Source organism: Mesocricetus auratus, unplaced genomic scaffold, assembly GCF_017639785.1.
Source record: "Mesocricetus auratus isolate SY011 unplaced genomic scaffold, BCM_Maur_2.0 Super-Scaffold_100010, whole genome shotgun sequence".
NCBI lineage: Eukaryota > Metazoa > Chordata > Mammalia > Rodentia > Cricetidae > Mesocricetus > Mesocricetus auratus.
In genome coordinates, this window is record NW_024429194.1 from 86,415,997 (window position 1) to 86,439,132 (window position 23,136).

Consider the following 23,136-nt stretch of genomic DNA (forward strand, 5'->3'; position numbering starts at 1 on the left):
GAGGTAACAAAGGCCAGTGTACAGCGTCACCACGGCAACTCCAATGAACAGCTTGGAAGTCTGCTCCTTAGTAACCCACTGGTCCTCTTGGGTCTCAGTGTTGCTCTGTCTGACCCTCCAGAGCGGTTCACCTGGGGAGGTGAGGCAGAGGGCCTGTGAGGTGGTTGGGGCTCCACCACCACCTGGGGTTCATTCTGATTCTCCCCATGCAGAGCTGCTTGTGAGTACCAGGTGCCCAGGCTGCCCCTGCACGCATCTTCCCCGCCTCGTTGGCCAGCGCCTCTCAGGACCTTCCCCTCCAGGTCAGTGACTGGTTGTGAGCCCACCTTCTGTGCCAGCCAGCGAAGGCTGCTCCGACTGGCTGTACCTATGGGGTAAGGGGCACCTATGGGGGACACATCAGGTTGTGATTGGGGATGGTGGACCAGCTACTATCGGAAAGCTAATTTGAAAGTACGAACTTGAACTTAACTTGACTTGACAATAGATCCCAGAGCCTATCACATGCTAGACACTCACTTTCCTATTTAGTCCCGCCCCTAATCCTCCTCCTTCTCTGAACCCCGCCTTCTCCTTCATGACAGAGGGTAACTTCAGAGACTCTGAACATCTCTGTGGGCCCTTCTGAAGACACACTCATCTGCCGGCTATGCTAGTGTGTCTTAGTCAATTGTCCATTGCTGTGAAAAGACACCATGGACATGGCAACTCTTATAAAGGAAAGCATCAGGCTGGCTTACTGTTCAGAGGTTTGGCCCATTGTCATCATGGTGAGAGGCATGGTAGCATGCAGCAGATATGTGCTGGAGCTGAGCTTTACATCCAATACGCAGGCAGCAGGCAGAGAGAGATTGGGACTGACTTGAGCTTCTGAAATCCCAAAGCCCATCCCAGTAACACACTTCCTCCAGCAAGGCCACACCTCCTAATCCCCGTTTAGTAGAGCCACTTCCTGATGACCACACACCCAAATACATGAGTCTTTGGGGGCCATTCCTATTTAAACCACCACATTCCACTCCTTGGCCCCCAAAGGCTTGTAGCCATAGCTTGATTCAAAAACGCATCCAGTCCAACTTCAAAAGTCCCCACAGCCTATCACAGTCTCAACCCAGTTTAAAAGTGCAAAGTTCAAAGACTCTTTGGAGACTCACGGCACTCTCTTACCTGTAATCCCCTGTAAAATCAAAACGAAAAAGCAGATCACATACTTCAAACGTACACAGGTTACACATTGCCCTTCCAGGAGGGAGGAAAGGGGGCATGGTGAGAAAGTGCTGGACCAAAGCAAGAATGAGAGCCACCTGGGCAAGCTCCAAACTCTGCATCTCCATGTGTGATGCTGAAACTCTCCAGATCTCCAGCTTCCTTCTGCTTTGGGGACTGCAGCAGACCTCTTTCTCTTGGGCTGTTTCCGCTCCCTGTTAGCAGCTCTCCTTGGCAGGCATCCCACAGCTCTGGCATCGCCAGCGTCCTCAAGGCAATCCAGGCTTCAGATTCACCACTTCATGAAATGGCCTCTCTGGGCCTCCATGCACCCCTGACACGTGCCTGGCCTTGGTGGCTTCCCATAGCCGTGGAGAGAGATTTCATAACCCCTTTCTTGTATTCTTGGTTCTAAAGCCAGAACCACGTGGCCAAAGCCGCTAAGTTCTGTTGCTTGCTGGGACTGGATCACGGCCCCACTCATTCAATTACATCTGTGTCACCTTTCTGTTTCTGATGGTTTCCTTCACTGCCTAAACCTGGCTGTCCTGGAACTCACTCTGTAGACCAGGCTGGCCTCAAACTCAGAGATCCACCTGCCTCTGCCTCCCAAGTGCTGGGATTAAAGGTGTGTGACACCATGCCCACCCTACACTAATTTTCACAAGTTGGAAGCTTAGTTGGGTGGGGTCTTGCCATGAAGTCACGACTCTCTTTATTCCACTTGGCATCAGGCTTTTCTTTTAATCTGTTTATGTCTTTGAACACAGGATTTAACTTCATTCCACTTCCTGGTGCCCTTTTCTCCTCAATTTCTAAATTTTGTGTTCTGCCTTGCTCAGCTTGCTCCTTTTCATTATACATAAGATTGGCCACTAATAACCATGAAACACAGTCAAAACTGGGCTGTTCTAAATCTCTGCCAACAACATTGATCCAAAACACTTCAATTTTTGCCTTAGGCAGATTTTTCAGACAAGGGCAATAAGCAGCCACACTCTTTGCCAAAGTATCACAAGAACAATCTCTAGGCCACTTATTAATATTCTTTCCCTCTGAAATATCTTGAACTGTCATAATCTACTCAGTACCACTGCCTTCCATGATCCTTCTAGCATTCAACTGCTTTTCTAACCCAAAGTCCCAAAACCCACATTCCACAAACAAGCAGCAAGGCTAGGTCTGTCACAGCAACACCCCACTCCCTGGTAGCAACTTGTCTTAGCCACTGCTCTATTGCTGTGAAGAGACACCACGGCCCTGGCAACTCTTCTAAGGAAAGCATTCAACTGGGGACTGGCTTACAGTTCATGGGTTTAACCCATTGTCGTCATGACAGGAAGCATGCAGGCAGACATGGTGCTTTAGAGTAGCTGAAAGTTCTACATCTGGAGCCACAGGGGGAGGGGAAGAGAGAGGAGAGAGAGAAAGAAAGAGGAGAGAGAGAGAGAGAGAAAGAGAGAGAGAGAGAGAGAGAGAGAGAGAGAGAGAGAGAGAGAGAGAGAGAGAGAGAGAGAGAGAGAGAGAGAGATTGGGGTTGGCTTGGGTTTCTGCGGGAACCCGTGTTTGTGTGGCTTCAGTTGGGTCCATCCAACTTCCCTGTTCATACCTGAGAGGGGGAGTGTGGATTGAGAAATGTCAGGTAAAGGTGCTAAGAAAAAGACAAGAGACAGGATAGAGTCAGGAGGGAAATCCAGTGAATACTGAATGCCCCAAGTTTATTCTTCAACATTCTTAAGTACCCCAACCAAAAGGGGGGCATGGCAGAAGACTTCTATTATCATGTATAAAGAGAAAACAGACTTTCCTCCATTGATTCTCCAAGCATTTGGTAACCACACTTATTATCTGACCTTCAAGGTCAAGAGTAAACACACCTCAGCCCAAATCTGTTGTTTTTTAGATAAGACGTTTGCTACTAAGACCAAAAATCCTACAGTAGTCAAGCCTTAGACCTTTAGGTCTTTTGACTTATTGAACTCTCTGACCTTGAGGTAAGATGAAGCAGAGCCATGTTTATGGGCCCCAGCAGGTTTCTGAAACCCCAAAGCCCACACACTTCCTCCAATAAGGTCATACCTCCTAATCTCTGTCAAGTACAACCAGTCCCTAAGGATCAGGCATTCAAATATATGAACCTATGGGGGCAATTCCTATTCAAACCACCACAGAGTGCTAATAAGAGTTGCAGCAATCAGCTCTTGCTGTGTAACAAATCACCCCAGCATTTAGAAGCTTACAATGGTGGTGTTTATGGCCTCACTGTGTGTGTGTGAGAGAGTGAGTGAGAGAGAGAGAGAGAGAGAGAGCGCATGCATGTGTGTCTATGCACATAATAAATAAAATCAGTGAAATTTCTTCTAAAGAAAATATACTACATGCCAAAAGATATACCACTAAGAAATGATTCTAGGAACTAGGGAGACAGTATAGTTGATAACACGCTTACTGCAAGCATGAGGGCCCGAGTTCTTAGCCAGCACCTGTGTAAAAAACATGGTTGCAAATCCCAGAGTTGGGGAGGTGGAGATAGGAAGAGCCTTGGGGCTCCCTGGCCAGTCAACCTGGCCTCTCTGATGAGCTGCCATCCAGGGAAAAGAGGGTGGGCAGCGCCTGAGGAAAGACTTCTGGAGGCTGACCTGTGGCCTCCACATGTGTGGAAGTCAGAGGACAACTTGTGGGAGTCAGTTCACTTCTTCATCATGTGGCTTCCAGGGACTGAACTCAGGTCATCACGGCTGTTGGCAAGCACCTCTACCAGCTGAGCCATCCTGCTGGCCCGAGTAGGAGAACTTTGAAAAGCTCCAGAGCCTGGCTCCTTTGTGTGTAGTGGTCTTCCCCTCTAAGCAGCAGGAAAGGTGAAGCTGCACCAAGTGCAGGCATGGCTGGGTTGACAATCACACCCCTCAGTTCGCTGATTCATCATCTTCCTTTCACGTCACAAGTTTCTGCCACTGTCTATCAAGGGACTGCTCTCTCTAAATCCTTCTGATGGTGTCTCCCTGCCCAGCGTGCCCTTGATAGCAGCATCCATTTCTTGATTCCTGCTCATCCGGGACTTAAGACAATGGAGGGTTTTCCTACCACACATCCCAGCCTCCTCCTATGTATGCTCACTGCTTGGTCCAGAATCTCCCCATAATATCCTCATTGGTTTGCCCTGGAAACACCCCAATCTTGTTATCAAAATGTGTGTTTGTGAGATACTGCTGTACAGCACATGAAGACAGCATTTCAAATTTTTTTAAAGTCCCAGGTTATTGTGTGTGTGTGTGTGTGTGTGTGTGTGTGTTTTCAGAAGTTCCAAGTTATGGTCCCACAGTTTCTATGGCTACAACAGCTAATATTAAGAAGGTCTCATGTAGAAAAATCCATGTCTAAGAGATGTGATGAGGAGAAAGAATGTGGGCTCACTGAGTGACCAGGAAGAAGTCAGACATGGAACGTCTCCAGAAGCATCTTTCAGGGCCTCAGGTAAGAGGACAGAGTTGGTGTGAGATCCAGTTCCTGCCTGCATTCGAAGAGCTTTTCCCAGGAGCCCCAGCCAAGCACCAGAAGCAGGGGGCCATTCCTCAGGGATGGCGTCATCTTGTCTGAGGGATGGATATTCTAGTTGGCCAGTTTTCTGGCTACTTCTTGAAATTAGTTCAGGAAAACAAACCAAAGCAAAGGTCTGAAAAGTGAGAGGAGGACATAGTGTGCTCAGCACAGGGCCACTGATGGCCATAGTCTGCTGATAGGGGATGCCATTCTGTAAACTGTGAATATATGTTTCTCCTATTGGCTGATGAATAAAGCTGGGTTGGCCAATGGACAGGCAGGATTTAGTCAGGTGGGAAATCCAAATGGGGATGGAGAAAGATGGAGTCAAGGAGACACCATGTAGCTGCTGAGGAAGCAAGATGCCAGGCATCATCAGCAAGCCAAGACCATGTGAAGATACACAGATTAGTAGATATGGGTTAATAATTAAGAGAGAGCTAGCCACTGAGAATCCCGAGTCATCAATTTATAATTAACAGAAGCCTCTGTGTGTTTGTTTGGAACTGAATGAAGGACAGGGCAGGAAAGAAACTTCGTTTACAGTCTGCTTCACAGTGGGTCAGCCCCTGTGGATGTCACATGGACTTCATTTTCAGGGCCAGCTGGAGGAGGGTCCACTTCCAAGTTCTTCCAGGGACAGGGTTCACTTGGTTCTTTGAGGACACTGGGCTCTGGGGCCTGTGCTCCTCATGAACGGCTGGCCAGAGACTGCCTCAGTCCCCTTCATATGACTTCAGCATGGTTCAGCTTCACGCAGAGCAAGCCAGCTGGAGAGAGCCAGGGAAAGTTCCAGTAAGGCAAATGTCATGGATCTAATCATCCTGGAAGTTTCAGGGTTCGAAAGAAGCACTACTTTCGTTGCATCTTTTTGATCAAGAAACAAGTCACTAGGTCCAGTCGTACTCAAGGACTGACCAGTCTGTGAACCGAGGGGTAGGGTTCATGAGAGTCATATCAGAAAATGCACAATTATCAAATGATAATTTTTGTTTTGGGGTGCTGAGGATTGACTTAGAGCCTCATGCATTCTAGGCTAGTGTTCTCCAACTGAGCCTTGGCCCATGCAGCTTAGTCAAAATTAGTAGGGGGTTTTGATTAATTACTTACCAACTTTTCAAGGGGATAAAATTGCTCTGGTTCCTATCGAATTTGAGCACCTTACTGGGTGCCCTTAGACCAGTTACACCCCCCATACACACACACACACAGACAGAGAGACAGAGACAGACAGAGACAGAGAGACAGACAGCTTCAGCCCTCAGGGACCCCTTGGATTGTTAGTTTTGTCAACTTGACACGATCTAGAGGTTCTGGCCTTCGGGCTTGTCTGTGGGAGCTGGTGTTACGTTAACTGATGTGGGAGGACCCAGCCCACTGTGGGCAGCATCATTCCCTGGGCTTGGGTCCTGGACAGTGGAGAAAGTGAGCCAGCCGAGCAGTAAGCACAGGCACGCCCACTTCTCCCTGCTCTTAACTGTGGGTGGGGTGTGAGCAGCTGCTTTCCTGCTAGGATGGACCGAAACGTGGAATTGTGGGCGGAGGGAAACTTCCTTCCCCTGATTGCCTTGTCACAGCTATGGAAAGGAAGCCAGGGCACTCTCCCAGCTCACCTTGCTGCTTCTCGGCTGTCCCTCCCTTCTTTGGAAGACACTGTCAGCCAGGTTTCACCATCCTGGCATTACTACATTTGTAGAAACTTGGGGGACAACTTCATATGTGCTCAAAATAAGGGAATATAAATAAGGAAAAGATTCCTTAGGAGAAAAGGACACAAGTACAAAAACACACACACACACACAGCTGATGCTCTTGGGTCCTGGGTCCCTTTCCAGGATCTCCTGGTCGCTTCCCTCTCCTGCAGTGAACAACCCATGCATAACATGGGCTTGGGGTGAGGCTCGACCAAGCACTCAAGAGTGCCTGGGTTTGATGCTTCCCTCACCCTAAGGCGCCATGTTTTAAGCTGTCTTATGCAGAGGCCCAGAGGCAGCTGAGAAACACCCAGCTCTCATCCAGGCATCCGTGAAGAACTGTGTGGCAGTATTAATGTAGAATCGGGTACCTCTTCTGATGACAAAATCAGAGTGGGGGGCTGAGTCCCACAGCCAGGGCCTCCTGGAGCTGCTGGAAGAGAACAGGAAGAGACGGGAGATTAGGGAAGAGTACGAGAACCCGGTAACGTGGCTGTGTGAGAAAGGCCACGACGAGCCCCGGCGGTGGCCCCGGCTAGCCAGAAGCCATCTGGTGAACCGCAGGTGGTGCTGGGGCTTGGACTGTGCCGAGTGCTGAAAGAGCAGGAACCCTGGTCATGGCTCAGCTGGGTCTCTGGGGCCTCCCTGGTCAGTTATCAGCTGTCACCCTTTATGGAAACTGTCACCTGAAACCACTCAGTGTGTGCCGCTTTGTCTACAGGGCCAAGCACAGAAATTCCAGGCCCCAGGGCCAGAGTCCATGGAGCTGGGCCCCCAACCAGGTAGGACAGGAGGACTACCTGCAGAGACGGGCTTCTTGGGCTAGGGGTGGGGGCACCCTTCCTCATCTCCCTCCATCTTGCCGAGGCCTCCAGATGGAATGGCCTAACTGGCCCAGGGCGCTCTAAAAGCAGAAGGGAACTGCAGGGGAGAACTGAGGCCTCCAGCTGCCAGGCCTGGAAGCTCTGACTTCATGTGGTCCAGGGCTCCAGCTTCTCTGGGTTAAGATGGGGTTGTTGGAGAGCTTGGCAGCCATTCCCAGTCACCCAAAGGATAGAGATGTGAGAATATGGGCCACCGTTGAGGGACCTCAGACCTGAATGAGCCCAGTCCAGATGATTTATGGGCTGAGGGTGGTGGTGGAGAGGGTGTGCATGTATGCTCTGGGTACTGGGGACAAAGATGGCAGCCCGTAAGGGGAAGGGAGTCTTATGCCAGTGTTGTAGAGCCAGGGCAACTCTGGGAAGGCTCTCCAGAGTAGATGGACGTGGCAGGTACACGGGAGAGAGCATCAGGAGCACCAGCTGCCTCAAGCCTCCCAGTGACCAGAGTCGCTCCGGTAGCTCTTTTACATTCTTGGGTTCTAAACCTTACTTGGGGCATTCTGACTCGGAATCTGTACTTTGGAGTGAGTGTGGAAGGCATTGTGATAAAGAGGCCAGAGTTACAAAATTCCGTTCATGATTCTTCCATGCTCATGGTAGTAAACAAAACAGGGCTTACCCTATCCAGATTCTAGGAAGGACAGATGAAGACATCCACCAACCCATCCATTCATTCATCCACCCATCCGTTTGTCCAACTATCCGACCGTCCATCCATCTGCCAATCCATTCATCCATACATCCATCAGTCTATCCATCCATCCATCCATTCATCCCATTTCTTATTGCTCTGAAGAGACTCCATGACCACAGCAAATTTTTAAATTTTATGTGCACTGGTATGAGAGTGTCAGATTCCCCCTGGAACTGGAGTTATAGACAATTATGAGCTGCATGCGGCTGCTGGGAATTGAACCTAGGTCCTCTGGAAGAACAGCCAGTGCTCTTAACTGCCCCATGGTAACTCTTATAAAGGAAAACATTAATTGGTGTAGTGTACAGTGTCAGAGGTTTAGTCAGTTATCATCATGGCAGCATGCAGGCAGCTGTGGTGCCGGAGAAGGAGCTGAGGGTTCTCCATCTTGATCCTTAGGCAACAGAAAGTGAACTGTGTCAGTGCATAGCTTGAGCATAGGAGAACTCAAAGCTCATCCCCACAGAAACTCATTTCCTCAGACAAAGCCATACTGACTTCAGCAAAACCACCCCATCCTAATTGGCCCCCATAAACTCCCTATGAGTTTATAGGGGGCCAATTACATTTTTTTTGTGTATATACCTTGGAAGTTAGAGGATAACTTTTTTTTTTTTTTTGTTTTTCGAGACAGGGTTTCGATGTGGCTTTGGAGGCTGTCCTGGCACTCGCTCTGTAGACCAGGCTGGCCTCGAACTCACAGATACCCGCCTGCCTCTGCCTCCCGAGTGCTGGGATTAAAGGCGTGTGCCACCAACGCCCGGCCTATGGGGGCCAATTACATTTAAGCTACCATCCTATCCCATCCCATCCAGTCAATTCATCCATCCAGTTCATCCATCCCATCCATCCTTCCATCCTATCCATCCAAAAACTCTGCTCTTAGAGCTCAGGAACTGGGTGGCTCTTTTCCCTCTTGTCACTTCAGAGCCTGGTCGACTGCCAAACACATAGTAGGAAGGACAAATGGACCTCTGCCGAGTCCAAGGACACAGGACACACCAGACCTGAAGTGCTACTAACCCTAGAGCAGAAGATGAGGAGTTATTGTTACTTCATAATGACTCAGCAGATGAAACAACCAGGGGAGCAGGCTGGGGACATGGTATCCCTGAAGCCTGGGTCAGGAAGGGGTGAAGGTGGAGTTCACCCCTGCACTGGCTTTGTCTTCCTAAGGGCAGGTGAAGCTTCAGCTGACCAGGCAGGTTCTGTGTGCAGTGCTGTGTGTAGTGCTGTGTGTTCCGTGTATAGAGTTGTGTGTCTCACCTCTGCTCCTACTCTTACAGTCTCTGTTGTCCCGGGAGGCCCCACTGCCTGGCTGCCCACTGCTTTGGGAAGAACCCAGAGTGGGAGGGAGGGCCGTCTGGCTCAGGATTCAGTTTCTCCCTTTGCCTTTTGTGGGTGATGCAGGCATGGGGACAAGCAGTGGAGTAAGATAGGCAGGAGGAAATGGGGAGGAAGGTGGGGTGAGCCCAGTTTTCTCTGCACCCTCTCTCTGGGAAAGAGGAGACAGTGGTTCTCAACAGGGCAAGAATGTTATAGCAGAGAAGGCTGATGTTTGCACCAGTCCGATCTAAAAACCTGACTGGTGACCTCCCAACAGCAGGGTAGCAGCCAGGGTCTGTGAGGTAGGGAGGACCCTTCTCTCCCTTTCTGTGATGTAGACTGCATCCCTGGAGTGCAGGAACGCTTTTTAAACAGCAAGTTAGAATGCAGCATGAAGTCGGATTTCATTTATACACAAAAATGAAACAGTGTGTTGTAGGCTAGAAGACTCTTCTGGAATACTTAGGGGAAAGCTAACCAAACGTTTCCAGCTGGCTCCTGGGGCTGAGGGTGGGGGCAGGCTGTGGGGGTGGTGGTAGGCTGTGGGCAGGCTGTAGGGGTGGGGGCAGGCTGTGAGGGTGGGGGTAGGCTGTGGGGGTGGGGGCAAGCTGTGGGAGCTGGGGGCAGGCTGTGGAGGCTGGGGGCAGGCTGTGGGGGTTGGGGGCAGGCTGTGGGGGTGGGGGCAGGCTGTGAGGGGCATGAGGACTCAGGCACAGTGGGTCTACTAGAAGACATACCACCAGATCTCTAAGAGAAAACACTCCTGGTTAGCAGTCAGTCAATTGCCTTCTCCCTTACTAAGGACTCAAATGTTCTGGGCACCTTGGGGTATTGTGGAAGGTCTGAGCCCGGCCCCCTACAGGGGCTTCACCTGTGAGACCCTCTCCCCTTATCTAGGAGGAGAAAAGGGGCCATCATGGAACTCACAGTGAGGTAGAAAGGAAAAACTCAGGGCTGTGAGCATGGGCTGTGGACAGTGTCAGGTGTTGAGGAGAGAACTGACCCAACCAACCTGGGGCGGGTGACAGGAGGGTGTGTGTGTGAGTGTGTGTGTGAGTGTGTGTGTGAGTGTGCGTGAGTGTGAGTGTGTGTGAGTGTGTGTGAGTGTGTGTGAGTGTGTGAGTGTGAGTGTGTGAGTGTGAGTGTGGGTGTGTGTGAGTGTGTGTGAGTGTGTGTGTACTTGAAGGTTGAAGGAAGGGTCTGATTTGACTTTCAAGAAAGGGGGGTGGTGGGTGGTAGAAAGATGGGCCAGCAGTTAAGAGAGCCATAGCTGCTCATCTGGAAGATCCAGGCTGGATTCCCAGCACTCATATGGCGGCTCACAACCGTCTGTGGCTCCAGCACCTGGGAATCCAAAACCATTCTTCTGGCCTCCGTGGGCACTGCATGCGTAGACACATGTACATGTAGGCAAAACACCATATGCATTGAAAGAAAGACTAAACATTTTTAAAAAGGGACTTCCCCAACAGGTAGTGGTCCAGCCTGCGGGAGGCTGAGAGATGGGATGTTCCGGGGTGTGCAGGGAGGAGTCAACAGCCCCTTGTCGGAGCCAGGAATGATAAGAGTAGAGTCCACAGGATGAGGCTGGCAGCAGGAGCTTTGGAGTGATGCAAGTGGGAGAGGAGCCATTGGTGTCCCTGAGATCCTGGGAGGAGGCTGGGAGGGAAGGCAGAAGAGGTGGGGACGGAGAGCAAAGACCAAGGCTCATACCCCACTTTAGCACTTTGCAGACCTGAAATTCGGCCAGTCCGAGAGTCACCTCTGCCACCCCTATGCCTGTTGGATTCATACAATGTTTTGTTAGGGTTCAAAGTGGGGAGGGCCATGTGGAGATAACCCTGTCCCGCGGAGGTCTGCTCACCGACTTCCCTCTGTGTCTCTCCTTTCGCGCCTTGCTTGGAGCCCTGTATTTCTCCACTCCATGCCCTCGTCTTCTCTGGCTCTCTGGTTTGTGTCACTTTCCCTCCACTGGCCCCTCTGTCACCTTTCCTGCTTCTGCTTTCTTACACTGATCCTGTGCTTCCTGTCTATCTCCTGTCCTCTTTCTCCCTGCTCAGGTACAACCACTTTGACAAGGACCCAACTGAACAACAAGGAGGGCCAGCAGGACATGGACTCCAGGAGGGCTGCCCATAGCAACTTGGACAGCTCCAAATTCAAGCACCACCCAGGGCTCTCTGAGAGCCCTCGAGGCAACCGCCTGGGCCAGGACCACCTGGAGTTCCCGCTGCCACCACCGACTCCTGCCAGCAGGACTTCTCTGGCCATGGGCTCACAGTCTGAGGACCTGAAGAAGGGGGTATCTAGACCCAGCTCGAGAGAAGCCAGGGAGACCCCGGAGCAGACAGTGTCTCTGAGCCAGAAGGACAGTGTCATTCCTGAAAACATCCGCCACAAGTTTGGGAGCAAGGTGGTGGACCATCTGATCTCCGAGGAACAGGTGACTAAGCAGAGAGGAGGGAGACTGAGTGGAAGAGGGTTGTCTTGGAGACTTAATGAGGGTTCAAAACCCATTCCTGGAAATCATCCCTATACCGTTAGAAAGTGGCGGTTACTAAGACCTGCTACGCATTAGGCACCGTGGGCTGTCCCTCAAGCCTTTGTGAGAGACAGCTACGAGGAAAGAGGTACTGCCTCCATTTCACATGAAGTCCAAGGCAAGAGGGGCCAAGCAGGTTAGCCACACCCACCCAGCCATGTGGAATAAGGATCTAGAGCCCTGACTGCAGTTACAAGTCTGTTGTTTGCATCAGTCCTCCCAGCCGGAGCACATCTCCTAAAGGAGCACTCACTGGGTGTCAGAGACCCGGGTTTGGGATGTGACTCTATTTCAGCAGTGGCTCCCCTCACCCCAAGGCCAGGTGACTCTCATTAAATTGCTTTCTGCCTCTGGTCTTCAGTCTCTAAATTTGCAAAATGAAGCACCCAAACCATTCAGGCTGATAAATCCATGGTACAAGTCTAGCCCTATTCATGGCAGACATGACCAATCAATCCTGGCACTCTTTCTCACCTGCTGTATTCTTCTACACAGCTATTACTTATCATTTGGAAAGCGAGACTAGAATCACCAGACTAGAATCACCAGACTAGAATCACCAGACTAGAATCACCAGACTAGAATCACCAGACTAGAATCACCAGACTAGAATCACCAGACTAGAATCACCAGACTAGAATCACCAGACTAGAATCACCAGACTAGAATCACCAGACTAGAATCACCAGACTAGAATCACCAGACTAGAATCACCAGACTAGAATCACCAGACTAGAATCACCAGACTAGAATCACCTGCCGTTTTTAGCCACAAGATAAACTCCCCTCATACTCTGATATTCTGAGGCATACTTTAAGGCCACGATTTCTTTTTTTTAAAATAATTTATTCAACTTTATTTTATGTGTATTGGTGTGAAGGTGTCAGATCCCCTGGAACTGAAGTTACAGACAGCTGTGAAGCTGCCATGTGGGTGCTGGGAATTGAACCCGGGTCCTCTGGAAGAGCAGCCAGTGCTCTTAACCACTAAGCCATCTCTCCAGCCCCTTAAAGGCACAATTACAACCCTTGTTGTAATTGTAATTGTAGTGCCTTCAATGTGTGGTCAGCAGGGCAGAGGCTATGGTTTCCTTTTAAACAGGATAGCTAGGGCCAGGAGAGGTGCTGTATGTGATCTGCTCAGAGCCCCAAGGCCAGTAGATACTTCATTTGTCATTTCAAGGTAAGCAACCCCACCCATCAGATACTCTGGTGGGGAGGGTCACAGTCTTAAACATCCTCCCCACTTGGAGACGGGTGTGGTCACTCATGCACCTCTTGGCCTTGGGCAGACACTGTTTCTGTTTAGCCTCCGTTGGCCTCTGCAGCACAGTTTCCGGGGCACAGGTCCCGGGCGTCACTGAGGGAGCATGTGTCTGAGCTGAAAGCTACTTGCAGGCTCTCAAGTTTGCCTTCCACTCATGTTTTACAAACAGAGGAACTGAGGCCCAGAGAGGTTCACAGGCCTGCCAAAGTCGGCAGCTGCTCTATGTCAGAACTGGGGCTCATAGTCAGGTTTCCATACTTGTCCTTCGGGCCTCAGTTTCCTTCTTGATATGAGGAAGAAGTTGGTCTCAGTGTAAACTAAGAAGTTAGGTTTGTGGGATGCCTTGGTATAGTAAGCAGCAAGCTACTCTGGGGTTCCCCAAATGTGTCAACTGAGAGGAGCCTGGCCTTTCAAAGTCCTGTTGCCTCATTTCTAAAAAGGTGGGGACAGGATCACCCTGTGAAGACTCTCTTCCCGAGTAAGAGCTCAATGGGTGTGGAATCATTGCCCTGATGGTGTATCCAGTAAGAGCTCACTGTGTGTAGAATCATTGCCCTGATGGTATATCCAGTAAGAGCTCACTGTGTGTGGAATCATTGCCCTGATGGTGTAAACAATAAGAGCTCACTGTTTGGAATCATTGCCCTGATGGTGTATCCAGTAAGAGCTCACTGTGTGTGGAATCATTGCTCTGATGGTGTATCAAGTAAGAGCTCACTGTGTGTGGAATCATTGCCCTGATGGTGTATCCAGTAAGAGCTCACTGTGTGTGGAATCATTGCCCTGATGGTGTATCCAGTAAGAGCTCACTGTGTGTGGAATCATTGCCCTGATGGTGTAAACAGTAAGAGCTCACTGTGTGTGGAATCATTGCCCTGATGGTGTATCCAGTAAGAGCTCACTGTGTGTGGAATCATTGCCCTGATGGTGTAAACAGTAAGAGCTCACTGTGTGTGGAATCATTGCTCTGATGGTGTAAACAGTAAGAGCTCACTGTGTGTGGAATCATTGCTCTGATGGTGTATCCAGTAAGAGCTCACTGTGCATAGAATCATTGCTATCACTTAAGGCTTCCTCTCTGGGAGGAGGGAATGAATGGAGAGACGCAGAGCTTGCCCTGGGGACTCAGCCCACAGTAGGGAAAGCAGGGAGCGTGCACACCCTCACCCTCCCATCTCTTGTCCTTGCCTCCTCCATCAGGCTCGAAAGGCCATCGGTGAAATCTTCGATGGCCAGAAGAGATCAAGCTCATGGCCCAGCAGGACCCAGAGCCCCGCACAAATCTCCTCCATCTTCGCAGATTACTATGACCTGGGCTACCACATGCGGTCCAACTTGTTTCAAGGTCAGGTTAAAAGACAAGGGTGGGTCTGTGAGCATGCGTGGTCCCGAGAACTTTGGGCACAGAAGACCTTTGGGGTGTCCACCCTCCCTGGACCTTAAGGCCCACACGCATAGCCCCACAGACACAGTACAAGCACCCAAGGCGTCCTCCATGCTGGCATGTCCTATGGGAGTTCCAGGGCCATCTATCTAGTCCCTGGCAGGTGTGTCTTCACTGAGCGGGTGGTACAGCCCACTTGGCAGTGAAGCCCCCACACTGGACACCTCTGGCTCCCTAACCTACAAGGGGGAGGCATAGTACTCCTCATCTGACTCCTTTGGTGACTTGGTGATAATATTGGCTTTCTTGGGTTCAAAGGTCAGCTTGGCCACTCCCTAGTTGGGGATGACTATGAGTAAGGAGCCCCCATGTCTCTGGGCCTCAGTCTCCCCCCCCACACCCCTTGTGCAACCATGGGCAGGATTTCAGGACAGGGGTGTGTGTGGGGTGCGACAGACCATTCATTTACCTTCCCTGGAACCTGGTGGTGAGATCACCTGGAGAAAAGGGCAGGTGGGTTGGAGGCGTACCATTTCTAGAAGGATAATTTGGCCTGTCTAATCCTGTTTGGCTCTGGGGTGCCATGAGCTTCATGTCACAGGTGGGCTTGCAGCCAAGTGCTCAAGACCTGTCATGTGAAGAGAAATGGGACTCCCGATGACAGTCCCTAGGGGTAACAGGATGTCCAAGGCTTTTCTCGATTGCTGAGACAGGGTACATAGTGAGTATGCAGGGTTTCTCTCTACACCCTTTCAGTCAGCTTCGCTGTCAAGGGCACAATTTAACGGGCCCTCCTCCCTCCAGCCGTCTCCAGCGCTCCCAGGATCTGGCAGACCTCTTTTGCTTGGCTTGGGTCCCTGTCACCCAAGAAACCAGACACCCACTGGAAGCCTCTCTGGGTTTTTCTTTGAGCTTGAGGAAGAGGTAGCTGCGGGGTGGGGTGGGGGATGATTGGGGGTGGGGGCGGCTCGTCAGATCACATTACCCTCTCTTTCTGCCTTTTTCTCTTTGACACTGGTCACCACAGACTTCTTAGTACAGCGTTATAAACTGTGTACATGAGCATAAAAGAGCACTGCTCTTCAGAGTCCATCCCTCCTCGCCCAGCCTAGGCTAAGGAAGTGTGCCAAGGGTGAGCAGGAACCAGCTTTCAAAGCTGGCTTCACAAGGGGCCATTGTTGGATTTTCTCAAGTGACCAGCATATAAATGGTACCTTAAAACCGGGTGGGAGTAGCCTGTACCGGGGGATTGGCACCAGAATGAGGGCTCTGACGCGCAGCGGTCTAAGCATGTGACGGTCAGTGTCTGGGTCAAGGCCCAGCTCTGGGGATTCACCTTGGCACTTGTGGCGAGCTGTGGCTGCAGGGGGGCAGGGGAGAGGAGCCAGACAGGAAGCAGTCTGGGTCATGGATCTTAGAAAGTCTTTTCCATGTGGGGTAGTAGACTAAGCCAGTACGGGAGACAGAGGAATGGGCTTGCTGGACTCGGATGAAGGATTGCTCCAATGCAGGACCAGATAGGGACGTCGCAGGGACAGCAGTGAGGAAGGGCTGTAAACACTCAAGAGGCAGGACCACGGTGGTGGCCCGGTATGTTTATTTGCCTTCTGTCATTGCGACAGGAGTGCCCAGTATAATCAACTTATAAAAAAGGTTAAACTAGGTGTGGTAGTACTTGTCCATAATCTCAACACTCAGGAGGCAGAGGCAGGGGGATTACTGTGAGTTTGAGGCAGCCTAGACTACCTAGTGTGTTCCAGGTTAGCCTTGGTGACATGAACAAACCCTTTTTCAAACAAGCAAACCCGTATTAAAACTGAAAATAGAGGAGAGCTTTCGTGTGGCTTGTGCATTTAGAGGTCACCTGGGCTATGATCACTGGGCGTCTGGTCCCTCTGGGGCTGTGGTGAGGCATCATCGTGGCAGGGTGTATGTGATGGAACAAAGCCCTGCACCTCACGCCTGAGAAGTGGAAACAAAGAAAAAGAAGGCAGGCACCTTGTCCCACTGAAGTCTCCCCTTCCCCCCGTGATCCGAAGCCTCCCGGTAGACCCTACCTTGGTTTCTGCCTCTTCCCAATAGTGCCAAACTGGGCATTAAACATTTGACATTGGCCTTTGGAAGACATTTCGGGTCCAGCGGTTGGGCTGGCGCACTGCACATGTGGGTGGCACCGTGTGCTGTGTGGCAGCTCAGGAGGGCTCGGGTCACACGGCCCGGGCACAGGAGTCTGGGCATCTGCGTAAAGGTGGGGCGGTGGAGCGCACACAGCAGGCTCAGGAATGGACTTGGGTGTGAGAGCAGGGTTAAGGCTGGTGCCAGCTGACCCAAGCTGCCTGAAGGAATAGCTGCCTGGCCGTGGAAATGGAGCCTTGGGGGTGTGGGGGGAGTGGCAGGGGTGTGGGGGGAGTGGCAGGGGAGGGGAAGGGGGGAAGCAGGGCAGTGTCTATGCTGAGTCACGGGCGTGACCCTTTCTGCTTTCTCAGGCTTGCTTTAAGCCCTTAAATCCACTTCAAGTGCGTTCCTGTCGGCAGTCACAAGGGTGCCTTTCTAATTCCTGGGCACAGATTACCTAACTCTCCAAGAGTCTTCCCCCAGAGCCCACAGGTGTCTGCCCTCAGGGGCCCACATGCAAGAGGCTCTGGTGTTGAATTTTCTTTACTGTTTGGGGAACGTCACCCAGCTTCAAATAAATCCTCATGAATGCCCGGCCTTAGCTTGGCTTGTTTCTAGCAAGCTTTTCTTAAATTATCCCATCCACCTTTTGCCTCTGGGCTTTTACCTTTCTCTGTTCTGTATACCTTCTTTCCTTCTCACTCTGGCTGGCTGTGTGGCTGCCTGGCTGCGTGGCTGGCTGCGTGGCTGGCTGTGTGGCTGTGTGGCTGCGTGGCTATGTGGCTGGGTCCTCCTTTTCTCACTCCTCCCTCTTCTATTTATTCTCTCTGTCTGACAGCCTCACTTCTTTCTCCCTTCTGCATGGTTATTGGCTGTTCAGCTATTCATTAGACCAATCAGGTGCTTTAGACAGGCAAAATAACGCAGCCTAGGCTGGCCTGGACCTCAGGGTGACCCTCCTACCTCAGCTTTACAAGTGCTTGGGGCATAAACCACCATCCCTATTGTAGAAGATATCTTTAAAAATGGTCTTTCCTGGGGCTGGAGATGTAGCCAAGTGGCCAAGCATTTGCTCAGCGTGTTTGAGGGCCTGGGTTCAGTCTCCAGAGTTAGTTTTGCTACTGGTCTATGCAACAACTGTTTTATTCATTTGTCTATTTATGTATCTGTAGTGCTGCGGTTCAAACCCAGCTAGGTAAATACTGTCCCGCTGAACTATTTTGTTGGCCCAATCTTTTTTTTCTGTATATTAAACATACCTAGAAACTTGTGTATTAGTTCCAATAATTATAGATTATTTGGGATCTTTTTGAATAATTATGGTCAGGTGGCCACACATATTCATAAATATATCAATATATTTGTATCTTTCTATTTATTATTTGTGTTATATAAAGTTCTGTTACTGGAGGTTGAGCAGTGGCATAATGAATACTAGGTAAGTACTCAATCTGAGCCTTCTTTTTCCTTAGAGACAAGGCTCTGGTGAATCACTCAAACTGCCCTTGAGTCCACTCTAGTCCAGGCGGGACTTGAACTTGTGATCCTTATACTCCAGTTTCCTGGGTATCTGGAGTTACTGATCTGGACCTGCCATACCTGTGAGGGAATTGTGAAGATTCCTTACATTGGGTTTAGGAGGCCCTTTTACTCCGTTTGTTTTCTCTCTGCTTAAATTCTGAATAGATGTTGAGTTCGTTAACTTCCTGTGCTACTGACTTTTAGATGAGCCCGGGTCCTTTCCTCATTCACTTACAGATTTGGGAAATCACGGGAACTGGTTTCTCTCATGTTAAACCAGGCTTGTTTTCTTGCAAGTTCCTGGCCAGTGATAGACACTGTCTCAAAATAACAAGGTGATAGGTGTTGGGGGAGTGTTGGTTTTGGGGGAATACTGGCCTCCATGTATACACAAACACATGTGCAACCCACATGCATACACACACAGACATGAATACACACAAAGACATACTGGTACACGTGCATACACGTGCATGCGCGCGCGTACACACACACACACACACACACACACACACACACACACACACACACACACACACACCCTCACTCCAGGGTGAACTGGAATTGTGTAGCTATCACTGATGGAGGCTCAAAAGCAAGGGGAAGTACCTGAGTCTGGGTCTGGCTGTGGCTTCGAATCGCCATTGCTTCAGCCCTCAGGGCCAGGATTCCTAAGGAGGAGGGGGGTGGGTCCCGGAAGCAGTGAAATCACTAATTTGCTGCTCTGGGCCTAAGTGTGACAGGGGTTTGAAACCAACAGTGGTGTGTCCTGCTGCCACCTCACACCCCAACCCGTGCTGTCTGATGTTTGGGGTGTTCTTGGTGCTTTTCCTGTGGGTGCCTGAGCACCCACCCTCTGAAAGCCTGGGGGTAAGACTCATCCGGGTCTTGGGGCTGTACCCCTCACTACATCCTGATGCTGGTTCATGGAAGCATGGGGGTTCCCTGCACTGGAGGCCCACATGTGCTCTGACCCATCCGCTCAGACCAAAGCCCTTTGTTCTGTCACGGCGTCCTCCAGACTCTGAGGCAATGCACAGGCTCCTGAAGCAAGCCCAATCCCGTCTAATTAGATTTATTCTGGCAGGTGAGAAGCCGGCTTCATCTCTGCCTTGGGGGATCTAAAGAGCCAAAGCAATCCTTTTAAACGATGCTAGCCACTGTTCCCCTCAAATCCTACCATTTTACAGCCTCACCTAGGGCCTGCTTTCAAGTTCTGTCCGGAGACTTCCGTGTTGTAGCTTTGATCTCCGATTGCCACCAGGACTGAGGGCTTCAACCAAACCCCTAACACACTGTTACATAAGCCTGCAGCTGGGAACACCAGACTTGAACATTTGCTTTTCACAGTGACTCCTAGCTTGGTGGCATCGTCCTCAGAGAATGCGGCCTCTGGATGTTGCTGGGATGTTGGATGCTGCTGGGACCCGTCACAGACCAGCCCACAGCAGCTTTTGCAGATCTCCTCATGAGCTTTTGGATCATCTTTTGGCCAGAGGCTTTGTGTTTGCCTAATAGGAAAGGCCTGTTAATGGCTTCTGCAAAATCCTGTTATTTGTTATTAATACTCTTTGCTTGATCTATTAATTAGTGAAAGATGAACCTCTAAATCCTTCCTGATGGTAGCAGGCTAGTCAATTTCTCTTTTGATCTTGCTGTATCTATTCAGATGCTTGCAATGAGGCAACCTTAGAAGTATGGTGCTAGCTCAAAGAACTGGATACATACATACATACATGCATGCATGCATACATATATACATACATACATACATACATACATGCATACATACATACATACATACATACATACAAGCATACATACATACATACATGTGTGTGTGTATGTATATACATATATAAAGAGATGTTTTAAAAATGTGAATATGAAGCGGTGGGGGCACACACATATTATGGCCTGCCTGCTCAGGTTAGAGGACACTTTGCAAGAGTCTGATCTCTGCTTTCACCAGTTGAGTCCCAGGGACTGAACCAGGTCGTGGACTTGGCGGCAAGCACCTTTATCTGCTGAGCTGCAGCGCCAGTCCCCGGTGTCTTTATTTCCCACGCGTTGACTTACAGGCTGTTTAGTCTGATAGGAGGTAGCCGGGGCACCTTGTGCTCAGCTACACTTCGCTGATGTGTCTTTTTCTAGCCTCTCATATTTATCCTCTCCATGTGTCTTTTTTTTTTAAATATGCTTTAAATAATATAGGCCTGGAAATGATTTACTCTGACAATCTGTTCTCTGTAACCGGTGAGCGAAGTCAGTTTTTATTTCTGTTGCTGATGTATTTGGGTTGATGCATGCTTTCTTAGTGTTTTCTATTTGTGTTTTTCTTTTAAAAAAATTGCACGAGCTTTCTTCTTATTTTCCTGAGTCAGATTTTTTTTTCTGGTGTCCTTTCCCACAGTTCCTTTTCATTTTCTAGTTATTTTTGACTTTTTAGGCGGATGGCAGACACGTCCTCATGGGAAGGCATGAGGTGTCCTCAGCTGCCTCAGGTCGATGGAGGCTGTTCTCACTGTCCCGCCTCTTTCAGGGCGATGTCCACCGCTTGTAAAGCCAAGAGGCTGAGCTCCCGCGGCCGAGCTCTTGGCCGGTGCAGCTGTGTGTTTTTTTTTTTTTTTGTTTTGTTTTTTTTTTTTACGAGACAGGGTTTCTCTGTATTGTTTCGGAGGCTATCGGTCCAGCCTGGCCTCGAACTCACAGAGATCCGCCTGCCTCTGCCTCCCGAGTGCTGGGATTAAAGGCGTGCGCCACCAACACCCGGCTAGCTGTGTGGTTTTGCACACTCTGCTTCGGCCTGTGCTCCGGCAGTGAGCAGGGGACAGTTGTCTCAACTGCTTCCTAGGAGGACTGATTCAATGGGCGAGTTCCCGGAAACATCGTCCGGAGTTATCCCTAGCTCCTGGGAGATTGGCACACACAGCGGGCTGGGGGTGTGGTTCGGTGTAGAACTCTGATCCAGTGTGGTAGGTGTTGTTCTTGACTGTCCCATTGATGGGACTGAGGCCTAGAAGATTAGTGAGCAGGAGCCCGGCTAATCTGGGAGGCAGTTCCCAGAGATATCAACTACGTGTGTGTCAGGGTGGAGGAGTAGGGCAGAGGGGTGTGGGAGTAGGGTGGAGGGGGTGTGGGGGCAGGGTGGAGTTCTACCCTGGATGTGGGTGGCACCTTCCATGTTTCCTGGCTACCACAATGTGAGCTCCTCTCCTCCCACACCCTTGAACTGAGACCTCGGGAACTATGGGCCAAAACCCCTCTTTGATCTCCTCAGTTGTTTGGCTCAGACATTTTGTCACAGTGACCAGAACTGGTTGACACAGTGACTGGTGCCAGAGATGTGAGCTCCTGAACATGGGATTCTGAAACCAGTTGTGGGAGGAACTTGGAAACGTTTGGAGTTCTGAGCTTGAGAAATCCCAGAGAGCAACAAGCTCAACTAAAGGGTGATTCTTGGGGCAGCTGAGGAACCCACACCACCAATAAAAATGTGGACAGTGGACTGTTCTGGTGTGTTCAGATGGGAACAGGAATTCTCCCAGGAACTGGGCGAGAGGCCATTTCATGCTAGAGTCTGGCAAAGAATGTGCTTAGTTTGCCCATACCCTGAGACCCTTGGGGAAGGGCTATAGAGATGGCTCAGCGGCTAAGAGCACTGGCTGCTCTTCCAGAGGACCGGGGTTCAACTCCCAGGCCCCACATGGCAGCTCACAACTGTAACTCCAAAATCTGACACAGGCATACATACAGGCAACGCAAATAAAATATTTTTTTAAATAAAAGATGGGTTTAATTTTCCCAAGGTTGAAAGAAGACTCCGTCCCCTCATGTAGGTAAATAACCCAAAGCTTAGAGAGGTTAGACACTGGGGCCATGCTAAACCCTCTGGCTCCCCTTCTCTTCCGCGCCTACCACCCCCACACAGCAAACTGGTACTGACACGCAGCATAGGGTACCATACCTTTAATGACTTGGGGATTTCTCCATGGCGTCTACAGGCCCACCCCAGGAGGCAAAGAGCCTCATGAAGGCTTCCTACACGCCAGAGGTGATTGAGAAATCCGTGAGGGACGTAGAGCACTGGCATGGCAGAAAGACGGATGAGCTGGGTAGGTAGATGCTGAGGGGGCGGGCTCTCCTCCACGGGCAGGATGGACGTGCCTTTCCTCCACGGGCAGGGCGGGCGGGCTCTCTCCTCCACGGGTGGGAGAACGGGGGAGGGGGAGGGGAGGGGAGGGGGGCGGGCTCTCCTCCACCGACTGGGTGGGCGGGCACAGAGAGACACTGGGGTCTGGACCTCCTGGAAGGGTGCTAGCCCCTGTGGTGCTCCTTCCCCTGCTCCCTGCAGGACGGTGGCACCGGAAAAATGCTATGAATATGAACTTGCAGAAAGCGCTGGAAGAGAAGTATGGAGAAAAGAGCAAATACAAGGGCAAGTAGTTGAAAGGACATTGGAAGGAAGCTGGAGGAGATTGATGCCAATAAAGAAAGGAAGGCCCAGGTCTGAGCCCGCCGCTGCTTCCCTCTACGCCGGCAGGGGGACCCAAGTGCGGGGCTAGGGGAGCAACTGAGGAAGACAGACTCTTTAAGGGTCTAGGACTCCTGGACCCCCTCTTCATGCTTTCTTCATGACCTCAGGAAGAGTTGGGGGAGTTGAGCCACTGTACTCTGGGTGACAGGTCCTCTACTGGACACTGCTAGGTTTTACCCTTCACAGGGCCCCTAGCTGATTTCAACTGTCTCTAGATGTTTATTCCTGTCACAGAAACCCAACAGACGTCAGAGGAATTGGCCAGGTCATTTACCTCTTCTAACTTAGTAGATCTGATGGGTCTCCCATATGCACAAAGTGATTGGTTCAGAAATGGGCGTGTGGCTCAGTTTAGGGCAGTGAAATCTATGACCAAGTATATGTGTGAGATGTTGCCTGGTGAACACTTTTCTGAACTGGGCATGC

General features: G+C 50.5%; 1 protein-coding gene and 1 long non-coding RNA gene across 6 annotated transcripts; one reads left to right on the plus strand and one right to left on the minus strand.

Moving 5' to 3' along the window:
- Nucleotides 1–52: 52 nt before the first annotated feature.
- Tex33 (testis expressed 33) lies at nucleotides 53–22,683 on the plus strand. Of its 5 annotated transcripts, none has more exons than XM_040754210.1 (6): nucleotides 53–139; nucleotides 213–302; nucleotides 11,405–11,787; nucleotides 14,354–14,498; nucleotides 22,178–22,288; nucleotides 22,528–22,683. In XM_040754210.1, the coding sequence occupies exons 3-6, from the start codon at nucleotides 11,458–11,460 to the stop codon at nucleotides 22,617–22,619; spliced, it is 678 nt and encodes a 225-aa protein (XP_040610144.1). In that variant the 5' UTR covers nucleotides 53–139; nucleotides 213–302; nucleotides 11,405–11,457; the 3' UTR covers nucleotides 22,620–22,683. The 5 variants fall into 5 exon arrangements, with proteins under 5 accessions (XP_040610144.1, XP_040610140.1, XP_040610141.1 ...); XM_040754206.1 differs by lacking the exon at nucleotides 53–139 and adding an exon at nucleotides 7,162–7,222; XM_040754207.1 differs by lacking the exons at nucleotides 53–139; nucleotides 213–302 and adding exons at nucleotides 354–374; nucleotides 7,162–7,222.
- On the minus strand, nucleotides 5,195–7,773 carry LOC121142953. Its single transcript, XR_005880112.1, has 3 exons — nucleotides 7,537–7,773; nucleotides 6,812–6,873; nucleotides 5,195–5,516 (listed from the first exon to the last, which is right to left on the minus strand). It is a non-coding gene; the product is annotated as an uncharacterized LOC121142953 (long non-coding RNA).
- Nucleotides 22,684–23,136: the final 453 nt, after the last annotated feature.

What these genes read in the sequence shown, in the direction of transcription:
- Tex33 (XM_040754206.1), top strand. Translation starts at nt 7,201, where the DNA reads ATGGAGCTGGGCCCCCAACCAG. An exon ending in ATCTGATCTCCGAGGAACAG is followed by an intron (nt 11,788 to 14,353) that starts GTGACTAAGCAG and finishes CTCCTCCATCAG; the next exon opens with GCTCGAAAGGCCATCGGTGA. An exon ending in GCGGTCCAACTTGTTTCAAG is followed by an intron (nt 14,499 to 22,177) that starts GTCAGGTTAAAA and finishes TGGCGTCTACAG; the next exon opens with GCCCACCCCAGGAGGCAAAG.